Source organism: Leuresthes tenuis, unplaced genomic scaffold (assembly GCF_036924035.1).
Source record: "Leuresthes tenuis unplaced genomic scaffold, fLeuTen1.0.hap1 SCAF_10, whole genome shotgun sequence".
In the NCBI taxonomy this organism is placed as follows: domain Eukaryota; kingdom Metazoa; phylum Chordata; class Actinopteri; order Atheriniformes; family Atherinopsidae; genus Leuresthes; species Leuresthes tenuis.
In genome coordinates, this window is record NW_027325364.1 from 17,974,306 (window position 1) to 17,996,670 (window position 22,365).

Sequence of the window (22,365 nt, forward strand, 5' to 3'; positions counted from 1 at the left end):
GGAAAGGAATGTTATTCCATTATGTCTGATGAAGCTTTCTAACAGTCCTGTGTCCTCTTTGTTGTATGTTGTGTTTCGTGAAGCTCCAAATGTTTCCAGTTGGTGAAAGATCTGGACAGCAGGCAGGCCAGTCCAGCACTTCCACTACAAAGCTATGTTGTTGTAATAGATGCAATATGCAGTTTAGCATTGTTCTTTTAAATATGTAAAGAAAAAAAAGATGTTCAGATGGGAGGATATGTTGCTCTAAAACCTCTATACAGCTTTCAGTATTGATGGTACCTTTCCAGATGTGCAAGTTTACAATTCTTCAGGCACTAATTCACCACCATACCATCAAGGATGCAGGATTTGCTGATAACAAGTCTGATAATACCTCTCCTTATTAGTAGAGGACACAGTGTACGTGATTTAAAAAATAATAATAATTCAAATTTGGAATCGTCTGATCACAGAATACAATTTAGAAATGACTTGAATAACAAGAAATAACTTGTATGGAACAAATTTCCATACAATTATATGGTTTCATTTCAGTATTAAGTAACTGTGTCCACTAAATATATATGGATTGAGTCAACAAAGTCTTCACTAAAATGGAATTTATTCTTCATGTGTGAATGGAAACTGATCAACAAAAAGAGTAAAACACCCTAAAAAAAACCCTATAATGGTTCATTCAACAAGTTATTATTTCGAGAGCTTGATTTTATCACAACCAAGTAGGAATCCCTAAACAAACCCAAACTCGATGCATTTGCCATATTACATTTAGTAAATAAAATATTTACCTTACTTTTTTAAGTCCATTTTCAATGAGGTTTATTATGTGTTGTAGATTATGTAATGTTCCAAAGTCTATGCGTTTCATCATTCGAGAACATTATTCTGAAACTGATCTGCAATTTGCAGATAGTTTTTTGCAGATTGCTGAATCTTTCCTTATCTGAGAGACTTTGCCTCTTTGTGGTGCTCTTTTTTTTAAATATCCTAAATCATGTTACTAATATCTTGCCAATCAATCTAATTAGTTGCAATATGTTTAGTTCCAAATTTACTTCCTGTTTGATATCAGCCAGCACCTGCAGAATTATTCCAGAAGATATTTTTTCACTGTTTGTTAGCAGGCATAGACAATACCATGGCTTCTTTCAATAGACTGCACGTGGAGACAGATCCTTAAGAGAGATTTCACATGTACATGTAGACGCACACATTCACATTATGCAGCTGAGAGACTAGTGCTAAAGGAATAAGGCATCATTTATACAGCTATGCCATGAAAGGGTGCAAAAAAGTGTCAAGTCACTAAAGCGCAGGAGTGGAGAGCAGGAAGGGAGAAGATAATAAGATGATAAAAGAGCCAAAGAGAGGGAAGATGAGAGGTAGAGCAGAGTTTAAATCCAAAGCTGAGAAGATGTGATAAAAGAGAAGTGTTCCATGAGAGCAGCAGAGGAGATAAAGAGTTGAGAGGTGGTGGATTGGCGTTAAGTGCTATCTTTGTGAACGTTAGTTTACAAACAAGACGCTGACCACATGAATGTGCAGTGCACACATACACACTCAGACACACTTCCCCCATGTCCCTAATGTACAGTATAGCTACTGTATCTTATGGTGACAGCATGAGTCAATTGATGCGCAAAAAATCCTGTGTATAGCGAGCCTGAAAATTCCCAGTTGAGTCTGTACCAGGCTTATCTGTCAAGAGGAAAATGAAACCAGGGACTTAAAAGGATGAAGGGAAAAATTAAGGAGATGGAAATGTGGAAAAGAAGATAAAGTCAAAGAAGGAAACCTCTAAATATGTCTGACATAAATAGAGTGGGGTTGGTGGGGGGAATAAAAGACAAGAGTTGATGATGGGAAAGCGTGGGAAAGTTAAGGAGGGGATGGGAATAACAGAAAGGAGTGAGTGAAATGAGAGATGGGGGGGAGTCAGAGAAGACCTGCATGAGTAAGGAAAAAATGTTGAATGGCATTGAGGATGGAAGAATGACAGAGGAAGTATGAGGGTGGAGTGAGAGAAAGAGAAGAAAAAAGCTGGATGAGAAGGAACCAACAAAGATCAGATGAGAAGGCAAATCAGAAGATGGGAAGTGAAAACGTGCAGATTATGTTGAAGCAGACAAGCACAACAGGGAGGGAGAGAGCTTGGACAGCAAGCATTTATTAATTTGCTAGGAATCCCTGCTTGCTTTGATTGCTCCCAATCCTGGGAGGCCTCATCCCTTCTCAGAGTGGGGCATCAAACTGTGCTTGCATCACTTCATCCCAGATCATTTCCATTGACACTGAGCAAAAATAATTTTCTAAAAGAGTATATACTCTCTTTCAGATTTGAAATGGGAATTTTTAAATTAGGGTTCAGATGCTTGAGCGGATAACGTATGTCAAGTTTCTTAAAAAAAACCTCATTTTCATATAGGGGGATGTGCCATTTTTTTGTCATTGAGGCCTAAGTGGCTGAGACCATTTACTGTAGTTAAACTTTGTCACTATGCTGCAGTTACAAAACGTGTGGCACAGATTTGGAGCTGCATTTGTTACCTGACAAAAAGTCTCATACATTACGCTGTTGGAATCTCGATGATTACAGTGGTGTGAGTCTGTCAGATATTATTCTTTGTCTGCGTAATGTACACACAGACACACACTGTGCATTTAGGGCAGGTCTGAATCAGTTCAACCAGGGTTGGTGCTGCATTTCCACAAACTATTTTATTGCGAGATACAGAGAAGTGATGTCTTGTGTATTTTACTAAGCAGCTTGGCGCATGGATTCAGAGAGAGGGCGTGCGACATGTGAAGCTCTTCAGTGATATTTATGGCTGTACGGCAGTAAACAAGAGCAGACATGTCAGATTGTGAAGGGTAATTTATATCGGAGACCCTCATGTTCTGTCAGTATCCACAGCTTTATGCCGTAATCATTAATCATAGATGATGTCTCTGGAATTGCCTTCAACTTCTACTGTAGATATTGATGTACGTTGTTGTAGTTGGCTCATTCAGTTTTTACATTGTCTTTTGATTTAGAATTTAGTAGGTGTATATATATATATATATGTTCATTCACATGTAAAGCAAAGTAGGAGGTATTCAAGGCAAATTTCACCCAGTTATTCGTACCCTGTCAACTGACAACTTCTCTCAGACACACTAAATGATACCAAAGTAGTAATCTACTAAGCTCTATCATGCACTTAAATTATTCATAGATTCCTATTGTGCAGGATAATTATACCTTTTCATCCTATGCATTCTCAATATTGGATAGGTGGCATGGTGCGACTACTTCAGAGAAGCAGCAAGCATGATATAAAATTGTTTTGTGCTTCATTGTCTCCACAGATCAAACTGCATGAAAAATCTGATTATGAAATGTTCAAAAAGTCGCCTTTGTTTGACAACTCTAGATTGACCTACTCTAGTAGGGACATAACTACAACTTAAGATAACCGTGACTAAAATAAGATGTTTGTAAGGAAAGATTGAAATTGTTTTTTGAAAAAGAATACATTTTCCACTTTTGAACTTATTGCATTGATTACTGATCTTTACTGGGCAGAAATATTTGAATATGTATTAGAAAGTTCTGTATACTGTAAAAATGTATACTGTGAAAATGTAACTGCTGCATATGCTTTCAGTGGGGAAATGTCTTTAATATGTTCCTCCATGTGTGTCAGGATTCTTGCTTCTGAGTACATTACAGGAGTGATTGATATTGATCTTTTCTTTTGTCCACGTCTCCAGTGATCAGGTTTTATTCTTACCCAAAATCAGTTTGCTGATTTACTGCATCACTTATTAATCACTTTACCGCCTTCACTTTGAAACAGGTACAGACACGTGAAGTGGTTCTGCATTAGGTACATTGTCAGATATTTGCTGAATGTTGTTCACAAACTAACATGGGATAATATGGCAAAATGCTGCTATGTGCTGATATATGGTTATATAATAGTTATGTCAGTGACTTATGTTTTCATCTGAGGTGAATTATTCCATAATAGTATGCTATGGTTCTCCCTGTTCTTACTCTCCATATTTCTAATTTCCAGTCTTCTCTTTAGCCCTGTATCTCTCTATGTATAGATTAGAAACGGTCAATTTTTCTCTGACACACTGAATATATGACGTGTGCTGTCTGCGACTCCATCCGAGTGGCCGCTGTTACTGTTTTCAACAGGCCAGTGCAAACACAGGGCTATTACTATACGCCTGTCATTTCTATTTTAAATAGTAGCAGGTCAACATGTTTGCCTGTTTTTTTTTCTCTTCTTCTCTTTGGTTTGTTTGGACTTTTTTCTGTATAACAGATGTATTGGATGTGTCAACCGGTTTTGAGACGTGAAATCAATGAAGGAGTGCTTCAATGTGCAATACAGCTGATGGTCACTATGTGTTGGCTCCAATACACTCTCACTGGGAAAAGAAGGGGAAAAGAAAATCAATAGATTCTTTCTTTCTAAAATAATTCTGTGGTAGTTCAGAGACAATGCTCTGAGCTATGCGAACATTACAACAATACAGATGAGTCACATATCTTTGCATACAAATCTTGGTATTTGTGATGGCATTTTTATAAAAATTGGCAACAGATCTGCTGTAGCTGACGGTGTCAAATAGCAGGAAGTCAGATGATGTTGAACACCAGATGTTGTCTCATGAAAATGTGTGCTGCCTTTGCCAGCTCACCCTGGTGGCAAGCTAGCAGATGAGTCTAACAGATTTTTGTTGTTGCAGAGTAAAAGAGCAGCTTCGAGCTGACAACCTGGCAAAAGGGCTTTTCCTTTTCTTTGCTAATACACCATTTATGATGATAAACATCTCCAAATGCCACTTCTTTGATTACTCGGTGTCGCCTTTGTATTCTTTGGCCAACTTTTTGTTGAATTCCTAATTTATTACTTGATTAGATAACTTAAAGTAGCAAACATAGCATTAGTTTATTTTATGGAGTGGTTGTCAGGGCAAACATTAGGTCAAACTGATTGTGGAGTATCGTCTGCTGGATTACAAGGTAAACTGCTTCAAACTGTTTGATGCATCCATATAGATATAGTCATTTTTTGGTCATGTGGGAAAGAAAACGTGATGGCTCTTTTTGTTAAAAAGTTAATGCACAAACTGGCAGAAAAAAATCCCTACCACATGCTCATTAACTGCGGTAGTGCATTTAAACTAACAGATGAGCTGAAAACAACAAAAAAAGCTTGAAATTCTTTGTCCAAAGTTAATGAGATCAAGAATAACCAAAGACTAATTTTGAGTGTACTTCATGTTTCATTTTTAGGGAGAGTGGTAAACTGCCAATGTTGAAGTTACCAAATCTTCCATGAGCCGGGAAAACGGACTTTCAAATGTTGAATCTAAGTCCGTTCATCCATCCATTTTCTATACCCACTTAATCCAATTTTAGGGTTTCGGAGCTAGTCTTCAGTAAATTAGTTGAGAACTTATGATGCAGTCGTTGCCAAATTTAAACCTTGATGTGACGTGGAAATGTCAAACTAAATGCCAGCAGAGATGAGATCCATAAGTCGGTAACTTGGGTAGGATTTCCCAAACACAACAATAATTTACCTGATTACCCAAAAAGGAAGCTTACAGAACACATGGAAGACCTTACCTCTTCTGCTTAATTAAGTAATCGTGTCTGTTGACCAGCCAACAAAGAGACCATCTTCCATGCTGAGAATGCAGAAGTCTGAAAATTAAATTGCCCTTTCAGAGGTTCATAAAAGGCAGCATTAATCCTCTAATGGGAGACATCACAGTGGCTTGGTCCACTTTTTTAAACAATACATCATTAACAATGTATTATTTCTATTTACTACCAAGAGAAGTTGACTGGAAACCATTTCATCTAAATCTTTGTTTTTCAACCTTTTTTTTCATGCTCTTGAGCTGAAGCCATCTAAAGCTGAGCTCCTCAGCACACTGAGCTCTTCATATATTACTCTCATTGTTATAGGAGCTTCAGGGCTGAAGTCCACTCATATCTCATAAAAGGTGTTTAATTTAATCTTGGAATTACTTCAAAGTAATTCTTTCTGTATTTTGGGTTTGATATCACTACTCACTTTCTTCTATTATCACGTTGACTGATGGCTGATAACCGTTAATTACAATTGTGTCCTTTCATCACAAAGAGTTAATTTCCTGTCATTTCCCTGCTTCATTGAAGTGATTTAACTGTAACATTGTACCTCAGTTCCAGCTCCGAGGAGGCTGCGTTTCAAAGTGCTGAGTTCAAGCAAACTCCTTATTTCATGGAAGGAGCCCAAAGGAGATGTTGACAGCTACCTGCTTTTCTACAACAGCATACCAGGTATGATGTCTGGACACATGCACATATCAGAGAAAATACCATGCCAAAGAGTAATGTAACCCAAATTTGACATTTTGGAGGAAAGGCCCAATTATGAATTGGATTTTCTTTCTGCCAGAAAGGATTATATAATTTACTTCTTATCAGAGCCCTTTGAAAGGATTGCATTCCTGAGAGATGTGAAGGCCTCAGATTTTTTTTCTTCACCTTTGCCAAGTTTGAGACGAGGGAGTGTTCCCGCTTATGTGGAGCCTATTAGTAGATTTAAAAGTGGAACTAACACAGGACAGTAGGAGAGCATTTACTATGTCATGATGGAGTTCAGTTCAGGACATCTGAACGACAAAGACAACCTCAGTAATCATTCATTCAGCATTAATCTACATAATCACTACATGCAAATATTATGATGGATGCATGATGTCCTACTGTCTTACTGTGTCCTTTTCCCTCTTAAAGAGGAAAGCAGCAGGAGCTTGTGTATACACCTTAAAACTTTGAACAGCATCCTTGATGTACTCGTATTTCATATTCTTCTTTTCATTTCTATAAAGTCAGAATAACCTGTGCTATGTCCTGATTTAGGCCGTTTTGTATATATATGAGTCAGATGAGGTGAATGTCTGGTACGGTAAAACTTAAGAAGAGAAAAGTAATTTTATTCAGAATCAAACACCTTCTTTAAATAAAGGAGCAGAGTGACAGTTGACCTTTTGGATCAACAAGATATCCTTTTTTCTTAGAAGGAGCAAATTGTGCAACTGGATTCATATTGCAGCAGATAATTTACATTCTCCCTGACACAAATGACTGGCTTATATTTGTATAATCTTTAAAACACTATTTCTTGTTAGTTCCCATCATAAGCAGCTCTTTTCCTTGTGGATAACGTTACTCTTTAACACATATTGTGTTAAACTTTTGCCTGTGTTTCAGGTGGCTTTATTTTCAATTTTCTGTAAGATTTACACTAAAATAAGCTAATGATGTCTTACATGAGGTCTTTTCAATAGCCTGCCATGAGTTCTGCAATTCAGAAACTGTGGTTTGGGTCTGTGTGTACATGCATACTTGTTTCTTACTCTAGTTATTAGTTGCAGATGTCTTTATTTCTCCCTTCAAATCTCAGTGGAGATGAAGCCAAAGCCAGCTGAAACAAGTTCAGTTTTCATTGCATGCACCTGAAACTCCTGTGTGCAGCTGAATATTTAGAGGGATAATGTGAAAGTGCATTTGGTTTTCAAACCTTGAAAGGTACAACAAGGTGCTAGTGCTAAAAACCAGCTGTGACTTCAGAGATTTTAAATGGATTGTGCTATGGTATTTACAACAGGAGAACAGGGAAATGTGTGTATTAAACGGTGTGTTAACTGCAGTAGTAAAGTGTTGTTTAGTTCTAATAAAAAAACAAAAACCCAAGACTCATAACAGTAAAAAACATTGTCATTGTTGTATGGGAAACCTTTAAATTAAATAACTTTATGTAATCACGTTTTCTGTTAACTGGCTAGAAGTGAAATGTAGATGACCATAATGCAGCGGGTCACTGAGAATAGTACCTCTACATATTCATTAATGGTAGCTGGATCCAGAAGCTTAAATGTGACTAATCTTACATCATCAGGGGTGCTTGGTCTTTTTCTGACAAAATGGAAAGGTTCCCCTGAGAGGAAAATCTGATCCATTGCTTGGGAGACCCTTTTGTTCCCAGAGATCCCATAAAGGACAAAAAATCCAGTGAAGCATCTGTGCTTTAACAGAAGTTAGACACAAAACCAGAACCAAGCAGTTGATCCTTATCCAAACTGATTTTTTTTCTTTTTTTGCTCTCAAAATACAATTTAAATCTACTTGTGTTCAAAGATAAATATGAAAATAAATGTGTTGCTCCTCCAGTTTAAGTGTTCTAGTTTGCAGTATGCTGTACAAACTTATATTTTCAAGGGTTAATAAGAGCAAAGCTGATGAAACCTGGGTAGAGACTGACTTTGAATAAGGGAATAGGCAAAGACTGAGAAGTGTCAGTTCAGCCATCGTATTTTGGGGATGACGCTGTATGAAGCCCTTGACATTATCATGTGTCCAGGGTGGTCATATAAAAGTGTACAGCTATAGATGTAAATCCACTCCACCAAAATGTGGGGTTTGCTCTTAAATGCTTATGAACGTAACCCTGTGAATCAGTCTTATTTCCCAGATCAAATTTTTTCTGCTGTGACTCATGTTGTGAACCCTCAAAGAACTTGAACACAGGCTCAATTGAAGTCATAGCAGGCTACGTTTTCCAGAGCTGAGAAAGTCTCTTTTTGATATGCGCCACTAAAAGCTTGTTAACTGTGTCTTTAACTAAGCACAGAGACATATTAATTGGTTTTTAACTTCAAGTGACCATTGATATTTGAAGTGTAAAAATGCAAATCAAGAGGATGATTCATGTGTTCCGTAGTGATCAAGTAAAAGCTCAGCCTTCAACTTGAGTTCTGAGTTGTTGATAGTAATTTGGTTCATCGGCACCGACTGAGCTTCCAATATGGAGCTTATGAGTGCAGTATTATCACCTGAACTGCAGTCCCCTTAGGGAACACATCCTTTCTCCTACAGGTGTCATTGGTTATCGTGCTGCAGGGGACAGTAGAACCGGAGAAATCGGCACACTTTCTCACACAGTTATTACTAATTACAGGGTCAAATTTAAAATGGCTGATAATATAACGTGATGTGCTAATAGATATTAACCGGTGTGGAGGGGATAAAGACACAACCACACTATTATTTTTATTACAAGGACAACCAATACTAGCTTGTATCCTTTGAACAAAACGTCTTTATTTTGGATTTATTTCTATTTTTCTGTTTGGGATTTTACTGCTTGTATGATGATAAATCATATGCGCCCATATGTAGGTGCAACAATAAATGGCTAATGGAAGAGAATATTTTAACCTTAACCAGAATGTTTGCCTACCTAAACACAGAAGAATATTAATCAGCTTTCATTTTAGCTTTGTTATGTGAATACTAATTTTTGATTCCAATCAGCAAATTATAACAACAAAAATTCCTAAAAATAGATCCGTGAGCCCAACCTTTGTCGCTTTTCTTTTTCTCTTTATTTCAGATGGTCAGCAGAAGGAAATCATGGTGTCCAAATCACACACTAAGGTGTTGATAACAGACTACAATCCTTCTAAAGGTTACGCTTTCAGTGTTATCACAGTCAGAGGCAGTGAGCAGAGCAAACCACTCCAGGGCAGATTTAAAGGTTTGTTTCATATATGCTTTGTCTGTTGCTTTCTGCTCATCTTTACTTTGTTCTTCTTCTGTGTTTAACATTGTTATTTTCTGTACTACTTTATTATTCCTTTCAATATTTTGTTGTCGGTTTGCCCTTCTTTTTCAAACCGTGTTTTGTTTCTTCTTGGAACTCTTTTTTATCATCTCCTTTCTTCATATTAACTCTTCCCCTTTTCCTGATTTTATTTATTTATTTTTTCCTTCTTTGTGTAGTTTTTCCCAGTTTCTCTTTTTTTCTTCCTCCCTCCTATTATTTTTTCTCAATTCCTACATTTCTGTATTTGTCCTCTTCTTTACACTGTCCTTGTTATCATCTTAGTTAACGTTTTTTTTTGTCTTGTATTTAGTTTATTCATTTTTTTTCTGTTAATAATCCTGGTCTTTTAGAACACTGTATGCAGACTCAAATAGAAAGATACTCTTTTAAATGATACATTTAATTAGGATTCTGCTAACCTGTGATTAATCAATTCTAGCTCATGCTGGGGAAAGAGCTGAGAGTGATGGACGAGACAAGACGGAGCCTCAGAAGCTGACTGATGTGGTCTCACCTCCTGAGGATGCCAATGAGATCTCTGGAGGTAGGACAAATGCATACAAACACTGTTTCCAGGAGAGAAGGCCACATGCAACTCTCACACCTAAATGAACACATGAATAAAATTAAAAACCTCAATAAGACTCTGCACAGAGAATCCTTAATTTCAGTTGCCATAGTGATGTTTGGAGGGAGTTGTTGGTGTCGTCTTCAACACCACTTTCACAGATCAGAAAGCCAAAATGATGTATGTCTGTCCACATCCAGTTCATCCAACAGCATACAGAGCTTGTGTGCAACAAGCTACTCGAAATCCACCTTTTAAAGAAGATCCCAGACACACATCAGTCTCAGGCATACTGAGAAGCTGAAACTTATGCTGTGTTGGCAAATCACTTAAAGCTATGATCTGTGGAAAAATAAATTTCCTGATATTAGGTGAGGAACCCAGACTGTTCGCTTCTGTCTGTGCGGTTGACCATTAAATTTAGCCAAGTCTCACACAAGATGTCTGGCTTTCTGTCTGTTTACTTTTGAAACCCAAATCTTCTTTCTGTTCAGAGCATCAATGCGCACATATTAAAATGGCTGTAATTTCCACCACCTTTCAGTTTAGAATTAGAGAAGAAAAGAAGGCATTTATTTTCTTTGACAGTCTGCTTGTGCAGCTACTTTTGTCTGCTGATGCTTATTAAGAAAACCAGAGTTAAGTAAAGAATCTTTGGCTTCAGTATAATCGATTACTGTAATACGGTTTTCCGTTTGTGTTATGTGTGTAAGAGAGAACAGCAAAGTTGGTAAGATGATATGAATGGTGCTTGTGGCCAAATCTGAGACATTTTAACTGCTGCTGAAGTGTGGATGTGTTTGTTTTTACAAGATTTAAACTTTTCTTTTAATGTGGCATTTTCATCTCAGCCCTCTGGCCTAAAGTGCTCTCTCAGACAGAATTTCATTACATGGAGGAAGGGTGTTTCTTTTTTCAGCACACTTACTTTAGCCTGGTTTGTTATTTTATTTTGTATGGGATTGTTATGATCAGTATAATTTTAGAATTTGGTTTAGTTTTTCAAGTTTTGTTTTTTCCGTTTTGTTTCCATCTAGTTTTCTTTTCTGTTATTTAGCCATTTGTGTTTATTGGGATGTTTGTTTTCCTCTAGTCTAGATTTGTCTTTTTGTTCTTGGTTCCTCCTTGGTTACTCTCTGTTCTTGAGTTATTAGTTTCAGGATTTTTTTAGTCTGTAGTTGTCCGTCATGTTACATTTGTGTTTGTCTTTGTTATCTACTTGGGTCAGTAGTTTGGTCTCACTTCAGGTTCTGCTCAACCACAGTTTCCCCTCTTCTGGTCATTAGCTCTACTGCCACAACTGTGTTCAATCTTCTCAGCTGCAACCATTCACTGGACAGTTCTCCACAGTATCTAAGCTCTCTGGTTTCTCATAGTCATTGTCAGATCTTCACCACGGTTTCATCCATGGTTTGTCTTTGCTATTTCATGTTCACATCCTTAGTCACAGTCAGGTTCTTGTTGAATTATGTTTTTTATTTTTTCTCAAGTTGAGTTTATCATATTACGGCTCATTTTATGTTATAGTTCAGAATAAAGGAAGTCTGTTCATCTCCTACTTCTTACCTGTTCCATGTCTGCATTTAGATCCTCTTTCCATGTCTCACCCACCCTGACAGGGTGTTATCAGGCAGTTATCAGGAGAAACTAAAAGATGCAGTGATTCAGAAATATTCATAAAGTTGTAATTTACTGATATAGTTTCGAGGTGCAGCCTCAGTTTCAATATGGATTGTTTGCCATCGTTGTAGGCATTATTACTCTTATATATTATTTACACGGTATAATTTTGCTCCAGAGTGCTATATGAGCACTTCAGGATGGCAGGTAGAGCAGATGAATGACGCACATATAATACAACATAAAAAATCAGTCCTATTCAAGAATGAATGATAAACTAGGTCTTGGATAGAGAGCGCATTGCCTGTACATCACAAATACCATATTAACAACAATTTTTAATAACTCTTTATCTGTACTACTCTCTCTCTTTCTCTCTCTCTCTCTCTCTCTCTCTCTCTCTCTCTCTCTCTCTCTCTCTCTCTCTCTGTCTATATATATATATATATATATATATATATATACATATATTCTCTTGCAGATAATAGACTTTTGTTTGTTGACATCTTATTACTCATCCTTTAGGTCTTTCTTTTCAGCTATCATCCACTCTGTTTAATGCATGAATGCATAACCTAGCCTGTATTAATGTTATTATTACTGTCTGTGGCTATACTCTCTGAGGACATGATGCAGCCTAGTTTATGTGCTCTGAACCAGGACTCAACAAATTGAACCTCGACCTTGATGGTTATATGAAAAGCTGGCAACAGAAAACACCATATTTCAAAGGATAACTACTGTAACCTGGGGGAAGATGGAGCATGGCTAACTAAGTGAAAAACAGGGCCGTTTCACATCTGAGCTCAGGGGATTTTTCTGGACAATATACAGAAAATCTGATCTGGACTTATTCTGCTGTTGCTGTGTTACCTGTTCTTCACAGTGGGAAGCATTTACAGCTGGAAACACATGAGAGGAGGGAGAGTGATCGTGTTGGACAAAGACAACCACAAATATGGGCCACCGCAAAGTGACATAAAATCTTTTATACGAGCTCGCATAATAAACCAGCCCACCGAGCACGTATTAACAACATATAAGATAAAGCTACCACTGACCCCAAATTATGAGTAAATTTATAGAAACAAAAACCAATGATTAATCATGGCACCACATTTCTGTCTCCCTCTTTAAAATGCACATGCAGAGGTTTTATTCACTGATCTTCTACTCTTCTTCCTTCTCCTTCCTGTCAGTCGGCAGATTCTAAAGCTGGATTTCCTTCAGTCTGTCATCAGACCCACTCACCATGCACTGCAGCACAGTGACCTTGATTGGTGTTCTACCTCCTACCTAAAGGGGATTATAATAATATCCTGCTGGGCCTTAGTAGAATACACTGTGTGTCTGTGTATGCAGCCATGTGCTCTGTTGTGAAGATAATAATATATCTGTGGATCAGTAGAACACACTCTTTTGTGTTGTGCTGTGATGTGTTACTGCTCCTTCTTCTTCTCCCTCTTTGTGATGCTGTGTTTATTTATATTTCATGGTGATAATACCAATGCCCAACTGAGTTCCAAAGAGGTGGCGGTGTAGTCAGTCTTCTTTTCTGTGTGTTTGCAAGTGCATTAGCGATGCTAACCCAATCCATCACCACTTTGTTCTAGAGTAGTAATCAGCTTGCTTTCATGTCAGGGTGGCATGTTTGCAAAACATTTTATTAACAGCTGGATTACACTTCCATCTCTTCCCTGATGTGTTTGTGTGTGTGTTCATGCATGTTCGTGCATGTTTGTGCATTGCAGACATCAAGGACAGCTGTTTTCTTTTAGCACTCTTGCCAGCTGTGTGTAAAAGTGTTAGACCTCTGTCTTAAAGTATTAAGAAAGATTTATTTTCTTTTCGTGAGTTAAAGTAGTTTACATGACTGATGATAGATTGTAAAATACAGAGAGAACTGTGTTCACATCAACAGGTTAAAAAAATGAGGAGCACAAACAACTGCTTTTGTGAGTACATTATTAAAGGCTTGAAGTTGGTTGGGTGTGTTTTGAAATAGAGGGTTGTGTCTCATTAGCCAAAGATGTGCTATGAAAATTGCTCTGTAAAAACTATCTTGGCCACCTACTTTTTGTTATAAAGATATGCTACAAATTACTTAACCACATAGTGTAGAGCTAAAGCACCGGATGTTCTGACTTAAATACAGACTGTCCATTTTTTGAGCTACAAATGAAACAAATTTTCTGTCTGCTCTTGGAGTGACATTGACTGACTATGGCTCAGGAACAGGAATGGTTTGTGCAGAATATTTTACTGTAGTTTCTAATCTGTCAAAATACCCATTATAGATGTCCAGAGGTTAACTGGCTTTATGGCTACTCAGAGTTCATGTTTCAATACTTCAGAATTCAAATGAATTCCCTGCAGTCACTAAAGACAGTCCCATACATACAAACACATTCAAATTAATAGAACCGTTTCCTTCTTTATCCCAACACCAGTATTTACTGAGGTTTAATTGGTGATCAGCTGGTCGATTAGCCACATTCAGAGCAGATGAACGTCAGCGCAGATCAACAGTTCACCTCCTCTGAATGTCAGTCCTTTGCAGGTCCACAGCCCCATTAAAATCTGATTAACTGAATCATTTGTCAGAGACAGGAGATTTGGAGAGACAACTAAAGTATTTATTTTCATCAATCTCTCAGTTAATCGACCAGATTCAGCTGCTTTCTGCAGTCACAGGCTTGGAAGACTGCACTTGCATTCATGGACAGTGAAATGTACATAAATTCGATCAGCAGACAAGAGTCAGTTCAAAGTTAAACAGGAGCACCAATTTAAAAAAAACAACAACTATAGAAACACTGTGGGTTTACTTTGCTTATTGAAAGAGGCCTGTCAACAAAACTAAGTTCACTTCTGTTAGTCATCTTTTTTTAATTTTGTTTTTCTTGTAGCTCTTATTATAGTGAAAGTGCCTTTTTGAAAAAGATCTTTTATAAAACTTTATTATGGTGAAAGTATGTTTGATATCTTGTGGTTGCGTGACATGGTAGCATAATGCAAAACAGTGTGGTGCTGGGCAGGGAACCACAGTTGTGGTATCTCAGATCTTGGATACTTCAGGGCACCAAATGTGTATATAACAAAGGGTTTGTGTACTTCAAAACAAATCATAAGCATAGTTTTAAGGTTCACCATTTTTTCTGCTTGGAAAACCCACATTTTGTAAACAATTTCGTATTGATAAAACTTTGTAACTTTAGGGTTCGATCTTCAGAGCTATGGCACACTTCTGCTTGGAAGAATGCATCCTGTCTCTGTTTAAGTTCTTCAGGAAAACTTCTGGACAATATTTTAAGTCTCCTTGTGATAATATGACAGTTGAACTCTAAACTAGCTGTAAAAAGGAAGATCAGGTACTACAAAGACAACATATCATAATCCCTAAATTGTGGGAAAATAATGCTAATGTTTGAGCTGCAATGTCAAACAAAGTTGTTCATACTCTGCTTGTTTCTGACATCTTTATGTCTGACAATGAAAGTCTCCCTCTCTGCTGCTCAATCATCTGGCTATTAAAATGAAACGTCTCTGAGCACTCAGTCCAAAGTGTCAAAACACGATCATCTGTTCTTTCCACTTTGAGACAAAGAGGCGACGGGGATCATATGATATCAGTTCATGGAGCTGTCAATGTTGTTTACTTGATCCACAGAAAAGGATCCTAGACTGGTTTCAGCAGCTTCTTTCTTATCTGAATGAATGAGCTTTCCTTAGATTATTAAAAAGATTTATTTGTGAATTCTGTTTGCTAGTTCCACTCTATTTGTGAGTGTTTATTGGGGATCTTGGTGCCCTATAAGCATTACTTGTAGAGTACTATTGGTAACCCTAAGCCTCTTTCTCTGTTGATCTTTACTGTGAAGTCCAGTATGTCTTTTGATAAGTCAAAGAATGAATAGAAATTGCTTCCATTTTCCAATTCACAGTAAGTTGTTGCTGAAGATTTAATTCCTCTTTCACCCAAACAGTCAGTAAGGAGTTCTGCAACCACTAGCAACAAATATTTGTGTTTTTCTAAGAGCAAATCCATTAATGTGTCCCTTGTGTGGCACAGTAATATAATTTATTTGGAAATTGTCCCTAAACATTTTTATTTTATTTTTTATTACAGCCATTATTTGCACAGCTGTGCAGTATAAGCTCAGGTGAGTGTGTGTGCGTATGTGTGTTTCAGAGTTTTTAATGGATGGATTTGCAAATGTGGTCTGTAGCAACAGATACTTAAATTCAGAACTTGTCTCATTTTCTAACAATAAATATACATTTCTGGATGGACTAGAAATAGAAATGATCAATACCTGTTCCCCTCAGCTGACCTCTGTTAACTTCCATCACACTGATCATGCTCTAACAAGATATCAGAAAACTCAGAAAAAAAAGTTGCGATGTTGCTCAACTTTGCTTGTTAAGCCTGACCAAACGGAGGTACTTTTGTGCTGTCTGTGTTTTAGCTGGCATGATGGAACTGCAGGATCAGATGTTTCTCCTACTATTGTGACAATATTTTTAAGCTCTGACTTTCTCTGATGCCTATTCAGGTGTTACAACAGCAGTGTTTGATACAGAGAACAGCAAGGGGCAGCAAACGCACAACAGACCATTGATCTATAATCTGTCTGATTCACAGCATCCATTTGAATTGAGCAAACTGAATTTCAACATGCTGTTTTAACAATACACTCTGTTGAAAATCACACTGTTGATCATTACCCCAAATGTACTTGAGTGTAGTTGTGAGGATCAATAGCAAGGCAGTGGTGCAGATCAGATCTCTTCAGCTTCTTAAATGGTTAGACTTTGATATCATTACCAACACACTCATTAAATGTTTGACTTGCTTTTGCACACAAGCAGTCAGAGCCAAGCCAACAGCAGACCCAACAACTAGAAATCATGGATCAATAATAGGCAAAAGTCTCTTCCTCCATGCTGTGGTGTGATATGTGGTTTTGCCACCTAACAGTACTAAATCCGGAAACCAGCACTCACACTTGCACTTGCATGTGCAAGCACACGCACACGCACACGCACACGCACACGCACACGCACACGCACACACACACACACACACACACACACACACACACAGGCACACACACACACACGCGCACAGGCACACACACACACACACACACACACACACACACACACACACACACGCGCACGCGCACACGCACACGCACCCACACCCACACCCACCCACAAACACACACACACAGACACACCTACTCAAATTGAACCCGAGGGACACACATTGTTAAAATTTAACTGGAGGCCATTAAGATTCTGTTGATATTCACCATGCTGGTAGTGAGAGAGGGGGAGTCTAGCAAACCTTGTATTGTAACTGTGCATGTGCTATTTGTGTTAATCTCTCCATATTTATTTCAGCTTCATTCAGTTGGAATCTTTTGAGGCTGTCTGCCATGCTTCGTTTATTGTATTATTACTTTCCAGAATTAACAGTTATACACTTCGCAGTCTTTGCACATTTTAACTTCTGTTTGATTTGATTCTCACTGTTTGCCACTCAGTGTTATGCTCGTGGACACACAAGATGTCAAAGGCTTTGTGGTCAGGGTGATGTGCTGCTGGCCCGACAAATAGCCAAAATTACTGAGAGCAGGCTGGAGCTGACGAAGGGGTGACAAATACAATGAATACATGCAGCTCAAAAGCTTACTTCTAAGTAACTTTTGAGTGATGTTGCAATCTACTTTAAATGCTTCTTAACATTAGTTGTTTACATTTGAGAGCAAAACAAGCCAAATATGTGTAAATAAATCTATATTAATCATGATGGTTTATGTGACAGTAATTGTATAAGAATGCCTTTAAGGCACTTTGACAACTCATACTGAATCTGTGCAAAGTAAGCTTAGTGTTTAAAAAAAAAGCATTTAGATCAAAGTATTAAGATGAATGGAAATTGAGAATGCGACGAGTGAACTCAAATAAATGCCTTTCAGAAATGCACATTTCATCTCCATTTGTCTATTTTTCACTTTTTCCACTATTGCAAGTCTTGTTTTACTCTTTGTTTAGGCTTCTTTCCAACTGCTGAATTATTCCTGCTGTGGGGAACTAAAGAAATCCTCCCTTATGTTTGATGTGTGTTCAGAGACTTGGGAGCAAATCAGCATTTGCCCATTTGGCGGTTTGTGAGAGTGTGTTCTCAGTGTTGGCCAGATTTCTGTCCTTGTCCTCTTGTAGAAAAGGTTGCTCATGGGTGAGTTAAGCTAACTGTATGACAGTAGTTAATAAGTGCAATTTGTGGATGTGTTAATGGCATTTTAGTCATTGGACTCAATTGGAATTATTGTTGTCTAAATCTTCACTGCTTACCTTACTGTAGCTTCTCTTGCCGTACACTTCACTGGCTGTTATACTTCTTTCCCTTCTTCGTCTATTTCCTGCAGAAAAGCATGCAATGCAGAGACTGTTTAAGCAGAAATTGTCTTTAACGGTTCATTTTACGACCTTGGAAAACCAGTGGATGTTGTACTAGCCTCCTGAGACTCTTCCCGTTGACTACTGTTCTGTGTAGTGGACACCATTTCCCTGCACCTCCCGAACACATCCTGAGCTTTCCAGTGATGTCTCAAGTGTAAGGTTGGAATTCTGGGTGCATCAACCTCCCTCTCCCCCTTTTTTTTCTCCCCAATTGTTCCAAAAAGGCTAGTATATCGTTAGAGCATGTTATGGAAAGAGGGCATGACATTCAAATTTGATTTTTCTGACCATGATAATCAGTCTTTTTATGAATGTCAATTTTTGTTGAAACCATAGCCATCTTAGTGGTATTCATAATCGCAATGTCAAAATTTGTATGATATTAAATTGTTGTATGAGGCAGAACTTTAGAAGAAATCAGGTGGGGATGGAGATTCAGAAATGGACCTGTCAGATGATAAAATAAATGAGGATTACTTTGAACTTTTGATACTAAAAAATGGAGACGAAAAAGGGGAGGAAGATGCAGTAACCGAAGAAAATGGATTGACAGAAGCGGATACAATCAGTTACGAGAGCAGCAAAAAATCTTTTTCATTGCAGAACAAAAGCCTGTATTTTAAAGCACTAAAGTGGCACTAAATTATGGAACTGTACTGTGATGAAACACATCAATATTGGCAGTAATATTTACCGTTTTCTTTTAAAAAAATGATTTTCTTTCCATTTTCAAATCCTGAATTTTTAAAGCTCAGTGCAGAAAGCCGGCCATTGTGATAAATGGGCATTACCTTTGAGAAATGAAAAGGAAATGAATAAGGAAATGGTCTACTTTGAAAAGAAGTGCAGTCATTTTTTTTTAAGGTCAAAAGCCTAATATTGCATAATTTATGGAGCACAGTCATAGCTCTGTTTCCATCCATTTTTATCATTTTCTAATGGCCCACATTTGATGGGTTATCTGGCTTATTTTCCTTAATCTGAATTCATAAATGCATGTCACTATCCAACAAACAGTGGACTATGCTTGACTGAGACAAAGTTAAGATAGATACAGGGAGCATAGAAAAGTAGTAGAAGGAGGTGACCTGGAAAAATGTCACTGTTGTGGGCCTAATAACTAAGCTGCTGTTGTTATAGGCACAAAAAAGTAGTCTAAGCACCACACCATTATCAATTGATCTTACAATGTGTATTGTAATGTGTACAATACAATGTGTACATGGGGCTAAAAAAAACAACCAGATATGATAAGATGAGCTTGGGAACACACCGTTAAACAAGTTTCTTTGTATTTGTGTGTGTGTTTATTAAGCAGAGACGTTATAGAAAGCAAATGGAGAAAAGAGTAAGGAAAGGCAAACGGATACGTTGATATGGAGAAAAAAGGCAGAAAGCTAGAGGGAACTTTATTGATCTTGTTTTGCTCTCTGCATACATATAGCATCTGTTCTTGTCTGCATGTGTTAAATTAAGTGGAACAAAACAAGACAGTGGATTCAAGATGAGGATGCCAAGCAGGGAAAGGTCTCTCTTAGAGTGGCACAAACCTACTGAAAACAGCTGTCGGATTACACCTTAAAACCCAGTGGATCACAAAACTTCCACTCGAATACACACACTCATGCAAGCCCACAGGTCTCACAGATGAATATGAATGTTTGTGCCTGGCTGAGCTTGTCTGAGTAACACTGAGGGCCACTGAGCAAATGACAGTCAATCAATCCATTGCCTGTTTCTAGACTTTATGAACAAACTTTTCTTTTTCTTTAAACCACCAGCATCTGGGAGAAAGTTTTGTCATTAAGACGACTGCTATTTGCTTTTATCCAATTGCCTTGTGTTCCTAGAAAAAAAAAACTAGTAATATGTTTGCTGTCCTGGCTGGTCGGATCTCTAAGCTCTTGCCTGCACCTACTATGAAAGTTTTGCTCTTTTAATTTAACCAACAGCTTTGAACGAATGCTAGTGTTAATTTATTTAATTTTTCATTTAATTAATTTAAATTTATTTTTTTAATAAATTAAAGGTAAATTCAGACTCTGACTTCCTCCCACTGTCCAAAAACATGCATGTTAGGTTAATTGTCCTTAGGAGTGAGTGTGAGCGTGTGTGGTCATTTGTCTCTGTGTGGCCCTGTGATGGACTGGCGACTTGTTCAGGGTGTACCCTGCCTCTTGCCCGATGACCGCTGGGATAAGCTCCAGCGACCCGACCAACGGATTAAGCAGGTATAGAAAATGAATGGACGGATGGTAAATTCAGTAATAAATGTTGCTCCAATCAGGAGCTACTTCACTGATTGCAATTAATCTGTTACCAGTAAGTATAATCTTGATGATTTCCTAACTCTAACCAAGTAGCTGTTAACGCTTAAAACTAGCCAAACAGTGAGCGAAAGCAGAAGTGAAGTTTAAAACAAAATCACAGGTAGAAAAAAACCCAAGATGGGGCAGGAGATGAACTTGAGTTTCTTTAATGGTTGTCTTCATCTGAATTTTCTTTTTTTCAATATGGAACCTTAAGTCTGCGACTCTATATAAAGGTATACTTGCGTCAGCACAGGTATACACAAAAAAAGTCATGCAATTAATAGAATTTGTTTCAAGAAAGGCTGCAAGATTGTTGGTTGAAAATTGTCCCAACATGTTATACTTTCAGGTAAATCTGCCAACTTGATAGGCTGAACAGCTTCATAGGTCTGAACTAACTCAAGATTAAATGCTTAGACAGGTGATGATGGTATAAAAAGGCTGTCTGAGAATGGTCTTCATAAAGTTCAGACCTCCAGCTTTTCTCACAGAACAAATGCTGACATGAGTTTTGCTGCTTAATTTTCTGCTGAATCAATCATTGTGGGCATCATGGACCTGTGTCACGATTAACTGAGACAGCTGAGTGCAATTTACGGAACTTAAAGGATTGATAATGAGTTGTTAATGTGTCTCTCTACAGATTTACATTTTTTTTTTCTAAGTAAGAATAATACCCTCTTCTTAATAGAGGTTACACAAATGTTTCTTTCTTTCTTTTTTTCTTCTTGACTCTTTGATCTTAACTGACTGAAATGACCCAGAAGTATAAGTGGCCAACATGATGAGAAGTGAGGGAAAGAGAACCAATGCTTCCATGATTGTCTCCTTTAGCAGGAAACTGTGGACCATCCTTCATGAATAGAAAGATAATTCTTTCCTACATTTCCCCACAGCAAAACATTCAAAGCCGCGATTAATTATTTTCATGCTGTCACATTAACTGGGATTTATGGAGATAAATATGAGAACAATATATTTAGCTTATGTGTTTTTTTTCCCTTTCGTTGAGATAAAATATCAACCCTAGAAATGAAAATTCTATTTTGTATATATTATATGTAGGTAAGTATACATTATATAGTCTAAATGAACAACATAATGATGTATCTGGCACGTCTCTGTGCTTTTTTTTTTTTTAAAGATTGTTATTTGAACAGCTTAAGTTTCACGATTGCAAAATCGCGTCACAGCTTAGTGTGAAAGCAGTTGGATTCGTCAGTCTGTTTTTTGTTTGTTATTCCTTAAGAAATTCTAATGATCTTTCCAAAACCTCATGCCTTTTCATCAAGGAAAGCTTTTATGACTATGTGGCTGTTGCCTTGTTTTCTGAGCACTTGGATCAGCTTTGCCTCCTGCTTTGCTCCTCCACACCTGTTCTCAGTAAACTGAATATCCACTTCTGCGTTCAGTTCAGTTCAGTCGTTGGGCACTTTCCAGTTCTCTTGTTCTGTAAAATGGGCCCCTATGTATTCAGCCATGTTGAATACGATTGAAGTCCTTAGTGAGTTAGAAAAATGGAAAAAAAAGGCTAAGTTCAAAGGCATTTGTGAAATAAGAAATGAAAAGTGGTTCATCATATTACCAGAAGCTGAAATTTAAGATTACCAATCAGTTCTTGCTCCTTGCTGAAATGTCAAGGAGGAAAAGTAGAGCTTGCTAAAGAGTTCATATGTATCTGAATTTTGTCATTGTTCATGGACTCCTCGTCAATATAAGAGGT

The 22,365-nt window shown here is 37.6% G+C and overlaps 1 protein-coding gene across 2 annotated transcripts in view; it reads left to right on the forward strand.

The window, feature by feature from the left end:
• Positions 1 to 22,365, forward strand: part of LOC140316670 (collagen alpha-1(XIV) chain-like) — a 122,149-nt gene that overhangs the window by 7,419 nt on the left and 92,365 nt on the right. For both annotated transcript variants that reach the window (XM_072394591.1, XM_072394592.1), the window contains exons 3-5: positions 6,224 to 6,340; positions 9,459 to 9,602; positions 10,111 to 10,215. In XM_072394591.1, coding sequence (XP_072250692.1) covers positions 6,224 to 6,340; positions 9,459 to 9,602; positions 10,111 to 10,215 — 366 coding nt within the window. The remainder of the gene's footprint in view (positions 1 to 6,223; positions 6,341 to 9,458; positions 9,603 to 10,110; positions 10,216 to 22,365) is intronic.